This window comes from Eutrigla gurnardus, assembly GCF_963514095.1.
Source record: "Eutrigla gurnardus genome assembly, chromosome: 18".
Taxonomy (NCBI): domain Eukaryota; kingdom Metazoa; phylum Chordata; class Actinopteri; order Perciformes; family Triglidae; genus Eutrigla; species Eutrigla gurnardus.
The window spans coordinates 19,586,547-19,602,721 of record NC_139929.1 but is presented as its reverse complement, the minus strand read 5'-3'; the positions used below and the strand labels follow the sequence as shown (position 1 = coordinate 19,602,721).

Sequence of the window (16,175 nt, the reverse complement as noted above, 5' to 3'; positions counted from 1 at the left end):
AGACACGGCATCAGCTTTCATAGCTATGCTGACGATACGCAACTGTACATGGCTGTGTCTCCTGATGACACAGGGCCAATTGATGCCCTTTTTAACTGCATTGTAGACATCAAGTCATGGATGGCAGCAAACTTCCTACAGCTCAACCAGGAAAAAACAGAGGTTTTAGTCATTGGTCCTGAAGGCCAGAGAGAGAAACTTTTACCAAAGTTACAGGATTTTAAACCCTCAAAATCTATAAAGAATCTGGGTGTGATTTTTGACTCTGAGCTCACTTTTATTCCACACATCAAAAACATAACAAAGATAGGTTTTTACCATCTTAAGAATATAGCCAGAGTCCGCCCGTTTCTCTCTCAGGCCAGTACGGAGGTGCTGATGCATGCTTTTATCTCATGTCGTTTAGATTATTGTAATGCCCTGCTCTCTGGTCTTCCCAAAAAGAACATGTACAATTTACAACTACTACAGAACTCAGCCGCACGCGTGCTGACGAGGACCAGAGGGCGGGAGCACATTACACCAGTTTTAAAATCGCTGCATTGGCTCCCTGTGCGCTTCAGGATCGATTTTAAGGTTCTTTTACTAGTTTTTAAATGTCTTAATGGTCTCGGGCCTTCTTATTTGTCTGCACAAATTTTACCCTATCAACCCTCGCGGACCCTGAGGTCCTCCGGTGCTGGCCTTTTAACCATACCACTAGTCAGAACCAAAACACACGGGGAGGCGGCATTCAGTTACCATGGCCCCCGATTGTGGAACAGCCTGCCGGAGAACCTCAGGGCCGCAGAGAATGTTGTTGTTTTTAAAAAGAGGCTCAAGACCCACCTTTTTAATCAAGCTTTTAACTGACTTGTTTAATTCCTTTTATGCTTCTTACATTTTTTATTATTATTCTATTTTATATTATCTATTTTAGCTTATCCTGCTTTACTGTTTTATATATTTTATTTATTTTTATTGTTTTATTTATTGGGTCTTTTTACTTTATTTTATACATCTTTATGAATTTTACTGTTTTTGTTGTTTTATTGTTTTATTCCCTCAGATTTTAGCTTCTACCTTTTACCTTATTTTACTGTTTTAGCCCCTCGATTTTCCAGTGTTTCCTCCTGGGGGCCTACCACACCGGGAGTTGTTTCTGGTCCAACGTTGGGGGTGCTGTCCTGTGGACGGCCATGGCCCGGGTGGTTGGAGAGCTCTACACCGTGGTGTGGAGCCTCCTGTCTGCCTGGGCTGGGGTGGTCCCTGTGGCGGCGCCCCCTGCAGGCATGGACCATGATTCCTCTCGGTGTGTACGGCCCCCAAAGGTAGCTTCTTCCTCACCTCAGATCTCGATGCCCAGCCATGTCTCCTCAGCAACAGTTAGTGTTTGTGTGTGGGTGTGTATTTGTGTGTGTATGTTTATGTGTGTGTATTTGTGTGTGTATGTTTATGTGTGTGGGTGTGTATGTCTCTGTGTATCTCTGTCTATATATTTGTGGGGGTGGGAGGTTTTGGTTTCGTGGTGTTCTTTGTTGCTCACATCTTGTTTTGTTTTTGTTTTGTTCGCTTTTATTTTTTGTGAGGCACTTTGTGCTACTATATGTATGAAAAGTGCCATATAAATAAAGTCTGATTTGATTTGATATGAGAGGATGGGGAGGAAATGAGATGAGAGCAGGAAAGAGGAGGTGGAGACGAGAACAGGAGGTGGAGGAGATGAGAGGAGGAGGAGATGATAGTAGTAGGTTTTGGTTTCCAAAGTTCCTTAATTAAACTATTGCACAAACAAGTTAAATCACAGTGACCTCAACATTTTGAGGACAAACTCAAAATGTTGAGCCCAAATGTGACTGAAGGCCAGCAAATTGTCCATCATCCTATAATAACAGTCGGGCCTTCAGCAGTCCATCCAGACCGAACCGGACCAGAACCGGCTCTGCACTTCCCGTGTTCTGGATCCGTTACCTGCGTGTCAGCCAGATGGCCAACTTTGCAGTACCAGATAGAAGTTCAGTCGTGTGTGGACAGAGCTTTTCTTTGCAGTGTGCTGTGAGCCCCTGAGACCAACCCTTCAATGACTCAAACAATGGTAACAGGCGAGGACACTCAACAAACCCATGCTCTAAAGTCTGTGAACAGAAAATACAACCCTCCCCCAGCTCAGCATCAAGGTGCGCTCTGTATCTGCTCGGAACTATTGCCCCATGCTCAATCCTCCACAGCTTTCCAATGGGCAGAGACGTGACATCCCTCCCGAAAACCCAGACAAACCGGCAATCACTCAGCCACAACTCAGTCAAACAACCAAACACACCTCACTTATCACGCATAAAGACAAGATAAAGAATACAGAGGAAACTCAGTCAGTCACAAAGAACCGTTCAAACCTTGTGCCAATGGGACTTCCACATCCATCACTCATGCCAGAAACAGAGGGAGAGGAGAGGAGGGAGGAGAGGAGAGGAGAGGAGGAGGTGGAAGGAGAGGAGGTAGTCAGTTCCTCTTGCATTAAAAGAAACACTCTTGTCTTTGTGTTGTATTTCTGTCCACCACTGATGGCACTGAAATGTTTTTAACAGTAATGGAGTTCAGTGTGAAGATGCTCAGCAAGGTCTTATCACAGACTCTCTCTCTCTCTCTCTCAGAGCCTCAGCAGAGAATGGATCGACTCTGCCCAACGCAACACCAAGAAAGACGATAAGAAGGGGAAAATGGGGAGAGCTTATCTCCTGCTGCTGCTAGGAAACAAGCCGTGTCTGGAGCCCACTCATCATCACTGTGTATGTCATGATAGTGTGCAGCACAGCTGTGAGGAGTAGACAAGACTGGCCTCATAAAAAACATGTGCTGCCACGCAGCCGAAAAACCCAACAACAATTGGGTGGACATCATTGCGTTATGTAGCAGCTACACTCATGGCTCTGACCCTCGTAGGTGGGGTACGTGGGGGAATCGGTGATACCACACAGGGTACACATACTTGGAGTTGTTCCAATACCAGTAGCAGAAATGCCTCTGACACAGGCTTAAGTGTTGGATCGGGTATTGGGTATTATCACTTATCAGCTCATTTATTCTACACAGGAACAACAACCCTGCTGTTCGATCTGTACATCCTACCAGACCGGTACTAAACATGTGCAACTCTCAACAGATCCAGGAAATATCTAGCTCCAGAAAAAACGAGGCATGCTTCCAAAATCTTGAGCTAAGGCAAGCAAAGCATTTACACTGGAAATCTGTCCAACTAGATAATAAAAGACACTTCAATGTCATTTATTGCCTATTCCAATGCAAGAACATATATTATGGAAATTTAGATACATTTGAATATTTTGCTGTTCAGTTAAGATCCTCCTATCAAGCAATATTATTTCCCATCTACAGGCCCCCGATATACAATGCACAGGTCTTTGATGAGTTTGCCAAATTACTGATTTGATTTTAACTGTTGTATTATTATTTCTCTTGAACCTTCTGGACAACTGTGGATGTTCTCAGCATGTAACTGATCAAACACATAACAATTATATCATAGCAGATATATCAGATCTGATTATTTCGAAAGATCTCATTTTCTGATTATTACTGTGTGCTTTATATAAAATGACCATCCCTGTTAGCATTAGCAAAGGTGAAGCAGAGGTGATCATAAGATGTTTTATTAATGATAACACCAGTATATTATTCACCTAGCCCTTTACACCATCATCAACTCTGCCCTCAGCCTCCATCAACGACCTTGTAAATAGTTTCAGTTCCAATGTTATGACTGTTATCGATGTCATCGCCCCACTTCACATCAAACTTGTTTATCATCAGATCCTCCCGAATTGCTGTCCAACAAGTCATGCAATGACTTTGCAGTTTTCATGAGTACAATTCAGAAGATACCACACACAAACACCTCAGTCAACATGGTTATGTCACCTGTTCCTCCAGTTTCTTGACATTTTTCAACTCCTGGATTATGCAGGTCTGAGAGAAACTGTTCAACACTTAAAGGATCACACCAGTGTTACTACATGTCATTGTCCACATCGGCCACTGAGCTGACATCAACCTCTTTCATCAAAAGTGCTTGAAATTTTAGATACTGTAAGAGTTTGTTCACGTTTGTCCACATTCAGTAAACGTTACAGAATGCGCCTGAAATGTCGGTCAAGGTTAGACAAAACTCATCTCATCGTTAAAATCCTTCTTCTGGCCAACATTCTAGTTAGAAATTCAGTTCTTGTTTCAAACAAATACAAAAAAAAAAAGAAAAAGTAACGTAATTGAGGATGCAGTTTAGAATGGGAATGTCATTTTGTGATGTGTTTGACAACAGACATACTGAACACATTGTTTTCATATTAACAGCATTGTCAAAAACACCCCTGGCTACCTCTCATACAACACATGACCTTTAGCCGGAGTGAGCCTCACCAGGAAAGTGGCGATGGCAGTGCCGATGATGAAGCCGGCGATGACGTCCGACCAGTGGTTGCGGTATTCAGCGACGCGGTTCAGCCCGGTGAGGAAGGCCAGACACATGAGCCCCAGAGACAGCACCGGCTTGGCCAGGCGAGTGCCTTTCGCCTGCACCGTGCACGTCACATACATCTGTCAGGGAAGAAAGAGAGATCATCTGAATGTTGTAAAATCCCTGGTTCCATTACGTCATATATTCAGGGAAGACATATTGCACAACCCGAGACCATCCTCTGCTGCAAAATGATTATGAACTCATCCTTAGGTAACACACTATTCACCTGCTGAAGTCTGCTCTTTCTCAGCTGAAATGACACCAGACTCTGCAGGGAGGCTCACACATCACAGCAGTTGTAGTTTTGGTTGGCTTAACTTCATTAGCAGCAATTAAATACACACAGAGGCCATCATCTCACCCTTGACACTATCAGAAGCCATTTAATCCAAACAATATGAATCCAAACTCATAAAACCTGCTCACTAGAAATCATCATCAAACTTTTTACGGGTGGAGTTTAAGCCTTTTATTCTGTCATTAAAAAAAGTTAATCGTATAGTATGTCCTAAATGTTTTTTTAAAAAGTCATTAAAAATGGCAAGTAATAAAAAGTATTGCACGTCATAAATAAGTCATAATATAGTATTGCGTACAAATGTCATGAAAAGTTAAAGTATAATATGACTTCTATATACTATAATTTCATATTAAGTCATAGTATAATATGTCATAAAATAGAAACAGATATAATCATTTAGCATATTTTTTATTAAAAAGTATATAATGTATTATATATAAAAAATGTTAATAGTTACAGTATGGTATGTCAGAAATAAGTCATATATATAATAAAAAGGTATAGAATAGTAAATCATAGAAGGCAATAAAAAGTTAGTATATTTTATATTAAGCATTTAGTCATAGTATGTCATAAAAGTCAGAAAGGAGTACAGATGTTTAAAAATCAGATCAGAAAATGATTGTAGATAATGTGTCATTTTAAAGGTAATGTTTCAGGGTTTGTTAAAAAGGGTCCCCTCCACACAAAAAAAGGTCTAGAAAGTATGTTAAAGCATTTCAAACGTAATGTTAATCAGCCAACTTGCTTATGATTTAGCATACCTAGTAAATACAAGGCAACCAGATTTAATGCTTTCACTAATGCAGTTCAGTACATTTACGCCACAAGTATGACATTTCCATCTTCGCAACTGGGAAAAACTGTAACGTGAGGTGAAAATATGTCAGACATTGTGTTTTAAGCCAAAACATCTACAATAATAAAGCAACTTGAAATAATTCCTGCATGAAAATTCTGCACTTTGGCCTAATTGAACCATTAATGACCAATAATCATGTTGGGAGGCAATGCCTAATAAATGAATGCACTCATATTTTGTATGCTTTGATTGTGTTGTGCATATTTGTGTGTATGAGTGTGATGCATCCTGCTCATCACACACACAACCTTGAGGCCAAATTCTGTTGATTCATCAAATGTCTCCTATATTATCTGAAACATACAGTAATGTTCTCCGTGCTTTGTGAGGAGACTGCAGTCTAAGGTTTTGCATATGAAGGTTAAATCGTGTGTTTTTGATGCACAAGTGCTTATCTGTTTGACAGCTGATGTAAAAATCGGCGCTGTGTTGCTTACAGAAGCTGTGTCAGTGTGTAAATAACTACAGAAAGTAAAAGCCGCCATGTGACGTTAGAGCAGCGCGACACAACTCATAGTGCATTTAGCAGGATACGATATTCCTCACTCGATGCGGTCTCACGGGAGGGAAACGCTGAAATCAACATTATTCTACTTTGACTTTCAAACATATTCCTAAAGTTCCTTCCCATGCTCCTCATGTTTTATTAAAACCTCCGTGGTGAAATGCCACCAGACAGCTGTGACTGTGTGTAAATATGAGCTGATATGTTAAGTCTCTCCTCGGGGCATCTTTCTATTTTCAACGCTGCATTTAAAAGAAGTGCTGGCAGATTTGCACTGGAACTGCAGGATGAACAAATACAGGCTGAGTGGAAAAAAGAAGCAGAAAGAAGCAGACGGAGAATAATAGAAGAAGGAAAGTAGAGGTAGAGGAAAATACAGAGAGAGAGAGAGAGATAGAGAGAGTGAGGTGAAGAGAGAAGGTGGGGGAGGTGAAGAGCAAATGAGAGAGTTAGAGGAGAAGAAGTAGTGGGAAGAAAGGATAAGAAGGGAGCACATAGTAGATATTAGGAGAGAAAATCTGTGTTCTAGAAATTATATTATTCTTGACATAATACTCAACATAATCTCATGCAATTTAAAATGAATGCAATCTATTAGTTTAATGTACAGGGACACACATTTGGTATGGATGATGATGACATTTCAGTCAGCATGACTGGTTTCTCACCAGATACAAAGAACAATGTTTTTCACACTTAAAAAACAAATCCGCACACCTTCTAGTAGCCTTGTGGAGGAGCTTTCAACACAAGCAGACGATGTGTTTGCATGCATATGCATAATATCCAATGTGGCCTCGATTTAGAGCCACTTGGTAAATCTTGGAGAGGCTGAAGAATGGAGGAGCAGAGAGAGAGAGAGGAGACACATATAGACCAGAGGAAACATGTCTATGTTTGGCTCTAATCACTAATCTGTTGTGTCGAGGCAGAAGACAAGGAGATTAGGCCTAATTGTATTTTTCATTAGAGTGCGCAATCTCCTCCGAGGCCAGATCACACGACTCCATGTTTCTCGCAGCAATCCATGTATTCTTTATCGCTTTTGATCATTCAGGACTTAAATACATTGTGTTAAATACAATGTCTGCACAACAGAGTGGCCGCATGGTTCTGCAGCTCCTCTCCATATTTAAATCTTCAGTGATCAACACATCCTGCTCAGAGGACCTGGTTACTGTCTTAATGGTCCACAGTTCCTGATTCGCTGTCCCCTGACACATGACCTGCAAGGCATTAGCTTTACTTGTCCTTGTACTTCTGTAAACTGCCTCTTGACACATAAACCGTTACACGTTCTCACTGGAGATGCAACGGGGTCAAGAGGTCGCAGTCAAGTGTGCCCTGCCCGGAGCCTAACGAGTGTGCAAAATGCACTTTAGGTCATTTGGGGGGCATTCGCTCATCTAAAACATTCCTTAAACTAAACCGGATTGTGAATTACGTTTTGTTTAATTTGTTTTTCCACCATGAAAAAGGATTGAATTGATTTTCTATTGGCGTTGTGTTCATGGTGAGCACACGGAAACAATGGGTTGCATTTCGTGACTAATTCATGATCTGTGTGTTTGTCCAAGCAACTGTCCCTAAACATGTCTGTGCATGTCCCTGTGATTCATGTTACACCGACAGCCATTATCAGGCTGGACCCGACTTGTATATATATAGTGTGTGTGTGTGTGTGTGTGTGTGTGTGTGTGTGTGTGTGTGTGTGTGTGCATGTGTCCTTCACCAGGTCAAGGGGATATCTCCCTGTGAGCCTTGTATGAGCTGTCACATTCTATCAATCTTGTACTTGGATGCACAGGATAAAACCCCTGCTAGTCGACCTCTTGAAACCACATATCGCATATATTGTACCTCTGAATCTTTCTCAGCTGGACCTCGTTTGACCCGAGACTCCTCAGGTCAACTTGATTTGTCTTAACAGCCCTCGCAAGCGTAAAATAGCCGGGCACACCCTCCAACCGATTTCCCATTTAACGTCAGACATTAGCAGCTGTTGGCATGCTCACTATATCAGAGGATTGTCAGCTAAATGGAGAGTGCGACATGACAAATTCCACCCGGGGAGATGAGGCGGAGGAGCTCGTCCTCTGCGCCACGCTGTTCCAGACATCAATCTCTCCGTCATGCCAAGTTCAAATGGTGTCCTGTGGTATTTGTGAGGGGGACCTGCTCAGATGGAGACAGCTGGAACGGCTGTGGTAAATTATCAGGCTGATTCCATTTCAAAGATCTATGTTGGCAGCAGTCAGAGCAGTCCAACTCTGATAACATGGATACCATGGGCCCTAGTTTCGTATACCAGGCGCAGTCAGCTTTCAGCGCACCTGCGCCGCGCCGACGGGGTGTGTCCGCCTGGACTTTGCAAGTTTCGTGCACCGCGCAGGCTAGCGCAGGCACACCTCCCGTCTCGCCCACCCGCGCAAGTGGGAAAGAGGGAGGAGAAGAAGGCGTGAGTGGGAGACGAGGAGGAGACGAGGCGTGGACTGGGATTAATACAGCCGATTCAGATCTTCCCCATCAAATGAGCTCCTCTCCTCTCCTTTAATGCGTTAGGGGAGGTTCAGTGCAAGTTCCGTCATTTGACAACCCGATGACAGAAGCAGCGCCGCCGCTCCCACCACGTGCATCACACGCTGTGCGCGCGTATCATAATAATAACAACGATATTATAAAAAACAGGAGAGAGAGAGGGAGATGTTTTGGTCCGAGAGGCTGAGTTTCTGTTACGCGTGCCATCCGCCTTTGATCTGACGTCAGATGTGACGGGACAATCTATATAGATATAAATTCACGTGTTGATTCAATTAGTTGCATTAAATAGTGTTTGTTGTGATTATTTATTGCATTTAAATGTGCCTGGAACTGTGGAAACCTGCCTGTGAGGTCTCGGTGACGTGTGCGCACTGCGCGCCGTCAGCCAAACTTCCACTCCGCCAGCTGTGATTCGCATTGAATGAATGGACTTTATTTGCGCCTTGCGCCGAAAGTAGACCAGGTCGGAGCTGGCGAGCTTTCAGCGCAGTCTCGGCGAGGCTTTTTGCCACGAAACTTCCGCTACGCCAAGCTGAATCTGTGACGCCTCCCCCTGCTGCGCCGCCACACCCATCTTGGCGCAGGCGATCCACCAAACTGCCAAACTGACCGTGCGCAAGGCTGCTCGGGTCGAAACTTGCATTGCGCCGGCTCCGCCACCCTGCGCCGCCCTGCGCTGCGCCACGAAACTAGGGCCCCATGTGTTTATAGCAACTAGCTGTTACGAGGACATATCTAAGTAGATCTTTCTTGCATAAAGAATAAATATATAGAAGAATGTTCTGTTATTGCAAGATTCTATCCGTTGTGTTGTGCACTTTTGCTTTGTTTTAGTGTTTGCTTTTCTTTTATGTGTTCATGGAGCAATACAAGAAAATAATTTTTTCTTTTACTTCAACTTCTCTGCCCTGTTTTGTTAAGGTACTTTAAACGTGTGTAATGTGAATGCAAGGAGAGGATCTAATCATGGAGCTGAAGTTTACTGCAAAATTTGCAAATACTTAGTCCTTATGAAGAGGACTATTTAGAAGACTACATAGAGGACTACAAAGAAGACTATATAGAGGACTATATACAGGACAATAAAGAAGACTATAGAGGACTATATAGAGGACAATAAAGAAGACTATAGAGGACAATAAAGGAGACTATATAGAGGACTATGTAGAGGACAATAAAGAAGACTATAGAGGACTATATAGAGGACAATAAAGAAGACTATAGAGGACAATAAAGGAGACTATATAGAGGACTATGTAGAGGACAATAAAGAAGACTATAGAGGACAATAAAGGAGACTATATAGAGGACTATGTAGAGGACAATAAAGAAGACTATAGAGGACTATATAGAGGACAATAAAGAAGACTATAGAGGACAATAAAGAAGACTATAGAGGACAATAAAGGAGACTATATAGAGGACTATGTAGAGGACTATAAAGAAAGGAATATGAAAATATGTGACTCAGGTATATCAGAATTCTGGCTTTTTTTATTTTATTGAAACAGTCCCTTGTTGCAAAGTGACAACTTTTACTCACACGTGTCACATGCTTACCATAAACCATTTTAACATTTACATTTTTACTATGGATGGCACTCTTTTTGACTCCACTTGTACTTCTACCTTGCCTCCATTACTCCATTTAGTTTTAAACACACCATACCACATTCAGAGCCCTGGCTGAATGATACTACTCGCGCCCTCAGGCACACATGTAGAGTAGCCGAGAGGAAGTGGAAGAAGCTCCATGCCTCCTTAGGAATTTTACGCAATTGCTAAGCAAAATACCAGAGGGACCAAAATCTGCAGACTGTCCTCCTCGAGAAAACGACCACATAGGTCGTGTGTCAAGCACCGAATTACGACCATATGTTACGTTTCAAAATAGTGCGCCCTCTAGCGGTCAAGTAAATATCGACACTCCGGTGTCTCAGACGATCGCCCCCCGTCAATCATCGGCAGAGACCCCCCCCACACGTCGACCTAAACCTACCCCCCCCCCCCCCCCACCCCCCCCGCGCGTGCGCGGACGATCGCCCCCCGTCAATCATCGGCAGAGACCCCCCCCACACGTCGACCTAAACCTACCCCCCCCCCACCCCCCCCGCGCGTGCGCGGACGATCGCCCCCCGTCAATCATCGGCAGAGACCCCCTCCACACGTCGACCTAACCCTAACCTTAACCACTACTATCGTTGCGGAAGAATCTCCGCAATACGCTCCCAGAGGTCGTATTTGAGGACGTGACACACGACCTATTTGGTCGTATGAGTTGGAGGGCTTGTTGAAAATCTGAGTTTCTATGTAATCGTGTCTCCAGTAACAGGCTTAGGCCTCAGGTTCTTTTTAGTGTTTTAAATTATCTTATAAATCCCCACATTGTGCCAACGCCCACACAAAACTTTGAAAACATCTTTTATCAATAAGATTTCTTCTCTTAGGTCTTCACCCACTCCATTCTCCACAGACCCGTCTCTCCTCTGTGCCCAGCAGCCTATGATCAGTTTCCGTCTGTATCAATGTCCTTATTATCAGAGGTAGAGCAGCATCTGTGCCCCACAAATTACCCCCTGGATAGCAAGTTTTAGATAGTGTATGATCGAGTATTCTGGCATTGATAAACCCCTCTCTTATCACAGGGTGCCAGCTGCCTTCAAACATGCTGTTGTGCAGCCTCTCATCAAAACAAAAACTGGATATGGCTGTTCTATTTCAGGCTAATTTCTAAGCCAACTTTTCTGTCCAAAGTTCTGGACAAAGTCGTTTTATTCAGTTGGAATCGTTTTTAGGTAACCATGACGTTTATAAAAAAAAGTGTCAGTTTGTCTTTAAATCACACCACAGTACTGACCACAGTTCTTTTAACTGTTGACTCAGGGAACTCTGCTAGTTATTCTGTTCTTCTAGACCGGAGCGCTGCCTTTGAAACTGTGGATCATAGGATCTGTTTTATCTCACAATGTACATTGTGTGGGCATTAAAGGCAATGCCCTTAAATGGTTCCAGTCATACCTGCTGGATATGAGTTTCTCATTTGACCTGGGAAAATATTTTTCAGCTGCAGCACCACATACTTTTAGGGTTCCTCAAGGCTCCACCGTGGGCCCTTTCCTATTCTTGTTGTCATGTTGCCCTTGGGATACATTTTTGAGAGACATAATATTGCCTTTCGTTGCACCACCTTATCTAGCACAACTATTATATCTCCACACTCCAGTTAGAGCACTGAGGTCGACCAATCAGATGCTCCTGAATGTCCCCAGAATAAAAGCAAAATAACAGAAATTCAAACTTTGACAGAAATTGTAAAGAAAAGATGTCACAGTACAGGACAGCAGCGCCCACAGTGTTGAGTTAAAAAATACCATGGCAACAAACCAACCAGCGCTGGGGACAACAGGACAAGCTGAGCCTCACAGCTGGATAGAACTCCTCCAGACAAACAAAGTCTATAAATGCCACACTGTATAATCAACGATGGGCAATGAGCATTGACATGCACGCTCTCCCTGCATGGTGCAACCACTGCTACCCACACTCACAACATAGAACTGCTTCATGGTGGCAAGGACACATGTCACATGTGTTTGTTTGAGGGAAAACAAACATGTTTGAAAGACTGGTGATGCTAGATGGAATTATGTGAAGCAGCAGATTAGTTTCACCAAGCAAATTAGTAAATTAGTACAGGCAGGCCCAGGTGACACAGCAGAGGGGACAGCAAGCCAGGTTTTTTTTGTTCATGCAAGGCTGTATATATGTTTATTTTGCTGTAAATTTGCCCCCCACATTAAAAAACATGGGGTCGTATGGGGACTGACTGGCTGTTTGAGCTTGTCCTTCTGGAATCAAAGGAGGACGTTTGCATTTGGGTACACCAGGCAGGTGCTACATCACAGCCCAGTGTCGCCAAGATTAACATTGTATGATATCACACATCACGTTTCAAAATTCAGGTGTTTCCTTTCAGTGTTTTTTATGCTGAAAAAACATTTCCGTAAAAACAAGTGGATGGATTTGCATTTTAGGAATCATAAATACGATTTAGGATTATTTGGTCACAACATTATTTCATCCACAAATTAAATTTCAGAGACACATAACACAGAGAATACACTGGTTGGTGAACACCTGTAAACCAATTCTGATGGTTCCACTTCATTTCAAAATGAAGTCGTACAACTACAGCACATTTTATAGTTCAAATGAATCAGAGGGCCTAAATATGCAGGGACATATTTTGGACCAAAGGATTCATACTTGCTCTTGATTGCAGCTAAAACGGACACAACCTTACAGTGCAGATTCAGGGCAAAATATTACAACACGTAATTACACGTAAGTCGTTGCAGTGCTGTTACATTGCTGTTCTTTGGGGGTAATTACAGCCTCATTTCGATAAATCCTCGGGTTGGGCGGACGCTGGATGGCTGCGTGACACTACTGTAATGACCGAGACAATGAGAGTTTGGAGAGGAGTAAGCATCATCTCCTCAGAGCTGCAGGGTTGTGTGTGTGTGTGTGTGTGTGTGTGTGTGCGTATGTTGTACATGCCAAGCTGTACACACAAACAATGGCCTTTGTTAAATGACCTAGATAACAGACGCAATCTGCTCTCCTCATCGTGCAGGGAGTCACTGATGTTCCAAAGCCGTGCCTCCATTGCTCATGGGCACTCGGGCAGGCAGCCCAAGGCCCTCTGACACAGAAAATCAAAGCAATCAGACCATCAGAGAGAACCTTTTGGGAAAGGATAAATCCAAAGTGCTTCGCTGCTCTCTCTGGATTCTGCTGACCAAAGAATGATGGATCAGTTAGATGAAACGCTACAAGGGATTATATCTTTTGTGTGTGTGAGGGCATTCACACTCCATTGTACAAAAATCAAAGAATGCACTGCAAAAAAACGTTACTTCAGTTTTCATCCAGACACGTCAGTCGTAGAGTGAGATGGATGTACAGTTGGATCGCCAGACAATTCTCTGCTCATCGACGGAGCTCCCATAGGATCCACACAGCAAAGATTCTGCGAACTACACCTGCTTTTTAAGGTATTTCTTGTGTTTTATGACTTTGATTCATGTAGGTTTTTACTTGTACAAACATACTTACATGTACATGCCAATACATACATGAATTTGAACTACGTTGTACCTAGATGGCTATAGTATGCGGACCATGCAGCTGAACTTAAGAGCACACAGGTCTGCTGGTGAAGTCAGTGACAGCTGAGAAGGTCTGCCTGTGGGTTTGGTATAAGGGTCGGCTTAGTTTTGAATGCAAGTTGGAATTTTGTGATGATACTTTATTGCTAGAAAAGAAATGCTGACATTGAAAGTTATGAAACACATTGATTATCGCCTCATAGCAAGAGGGACCTGCATTTGAATCTGGGTTTGTACTCCTTCTGTGTGGAGTTTGCATGTTCTCCCTGTGTTAGCGTGGGTTCTCTCCGGTTTCTCTGGCTTCCAACCACAGATGGGTTAATTGATGACTCGCAAATTATAATGTTAGCGTGATGGCAATGTTAGCGAGGCCGCTGTACTGACACCATGGTAACGACACCCTAGTAAAGACACCATGATAAAGACACCCTAGTAAAGACACCATGGAAAAGACACCATGGTAACAACCAGAGGTGGGTAGAGTAGCCAAAAATTGTACTCAAGTAAGAGTACTGTTACTTTAGAATAATATGACTCAAGTAAAAGTAAAAAGTATTGTCACCCTGTGTTACTTGAGTAAGAGTAAAAAGTAATGGGTGAAAAAACTACTCAAGTACAGAGTAACTGCCGAGTAACCTCCTTTATTAATCAGGTCAAATAATGTCAAATAATGCACGGAGAATTCCCTTAGACAACTGAAACAGTTTATAATAAACAATAATAAATAAATAACTCCACTTGTTTCGGGAGACACAAATGGCAACGCATAATGTAGCTGTTTTTTTTTTTTGCCTGGAGTGTGAACATTTCTTTTATGTGGGGCCAGGGGTGTTGTGCCTCCTCCTCTTCGGCTTCTTCGGAATTGCATGCCGTCTCCATCGTTTTGTTTCTGCGCTCTTTTCCGCCTGTTTGCCGCGGGGAATGTGTGTGCGGTCATGTGATGGCTTAGGCTTTGCCTGATTGGTGAAACGGAGTTAGACGTCGCTAGTGGCTACATTTGATTGGTGAGATGCAGTCATGTGATAGTCACAGAGCCTCTGGGAAGTCCCGATCTTAAATCATTGCTCTGGTCAGTGGCGCCGCCAGGATTCAATTTCAATGTACGCACAGAAACGGCAAAATACAACAACAAATGGAAAAATACTTTTTTAAGACAAAATCTAATGTTTTCAGTATCAGTGAAATCAGTAGCGTATATCATGGTGATCGGCCCGGTGCAAATATTTTTTTTGTGCCCTCCATCCCCGCCCTAAACACAAGCGCAGGCTTGTGAGCACTCCACGCACGCACACACACACACGCTTGGACACACACGCACAGTACGTTATGATAACTCTCCCGGCCCGGGGAGAGAGACATGCATCGGCTCGGCCCACAGTGCTCAGCAGCAGAGAGGTGACGAGACTAGAGCCGAGCTGTATTGTGAAGTGGAGAGGGGCCAACACGCTATGCGTAATTGCGCACACACGCACACTTTCCAAAAAGTTACTCAAGTAAATGTAACGGAGTAAATGTAGCGCGTTACTACCCACCTCTGGTAACAACACACTGGAAAAGACACCATGGTAACAACATCATGGTAGCAACACTCTGGTAGCAACCTGTCAATCACAAGGTAGTCCCGTCTTAAAGCATCCCCTGCATTATGTTCTTTTTTACTCTAAATGGACCATAATGTACTAAATGAACATCATGCTGGATTGAAGAAGACTTGAAACTAGAGATTGAGACCATAAACTCATGTTTACAATGTTTAAATGAGGTAATAAATCAAGGGGTCATTTTCTCATAGACATTTTTTTGCAACCAGAGGAGTCACCCCTTATGGCCAGCAGAGAGAAGAGCTAGTTTAAAGCACTTTAGCTTTGGCTTCACTTTTCAGAACCAGAGGTTGCCGACTATTTTCTACCCATGAAATATATACAGCCAATCATATCACTCAATGAAAATGAGGAAAAATTGAATAGAAAATGGGAGCAGGTAGTTCAATAGCAGAACCAACTGCTTTTAAACGGATGTGGCAGCATTTTGTGTGCAAAAGCAGTTTGCTGAATTAATTTGCATAGACATAACACTTACTTACTCTTACACAAAAGATGCATTTGGGAGAGAGAACTGGGTTTGCAAAATGCTCCCTTGGTCTGATTTCATGGATAAACCTTTTTTTTGGCAGCCATGCTATATCTAGAAAATAGAATTACTTTAACATAGGTTTGCTTTAGTCATCTCTCAAGCCTTTATCTGAGTCACATTCAGCACCTATATAAATCTACAATACTTCA

The 16,175-nt window shown here is 42.9% G+C and overlaps 1 protein-coding gene across 1 annotated transcript in view; it reads right to left on the bottom strand.

The window, feature by feature from the left end:
- plppr5b (phospholipid phosphatase related 5b) overlaps positions 1–16,175 on the bottom strand; it is an 80,136-nt gene that overhangs the window by 12,588 nt on the left and 51,373 nt on the right. The window contains exon 4 of the mRNA XM_084033827.1: positions 4,414–4,590. Coding sequence (XP_083889953.1) covers positions 4,414–4,590 — 177 coding nt within the window. The remainder of the gene's footprint in view (positions 1–4,413; positions 4,591–16,175) is intronic.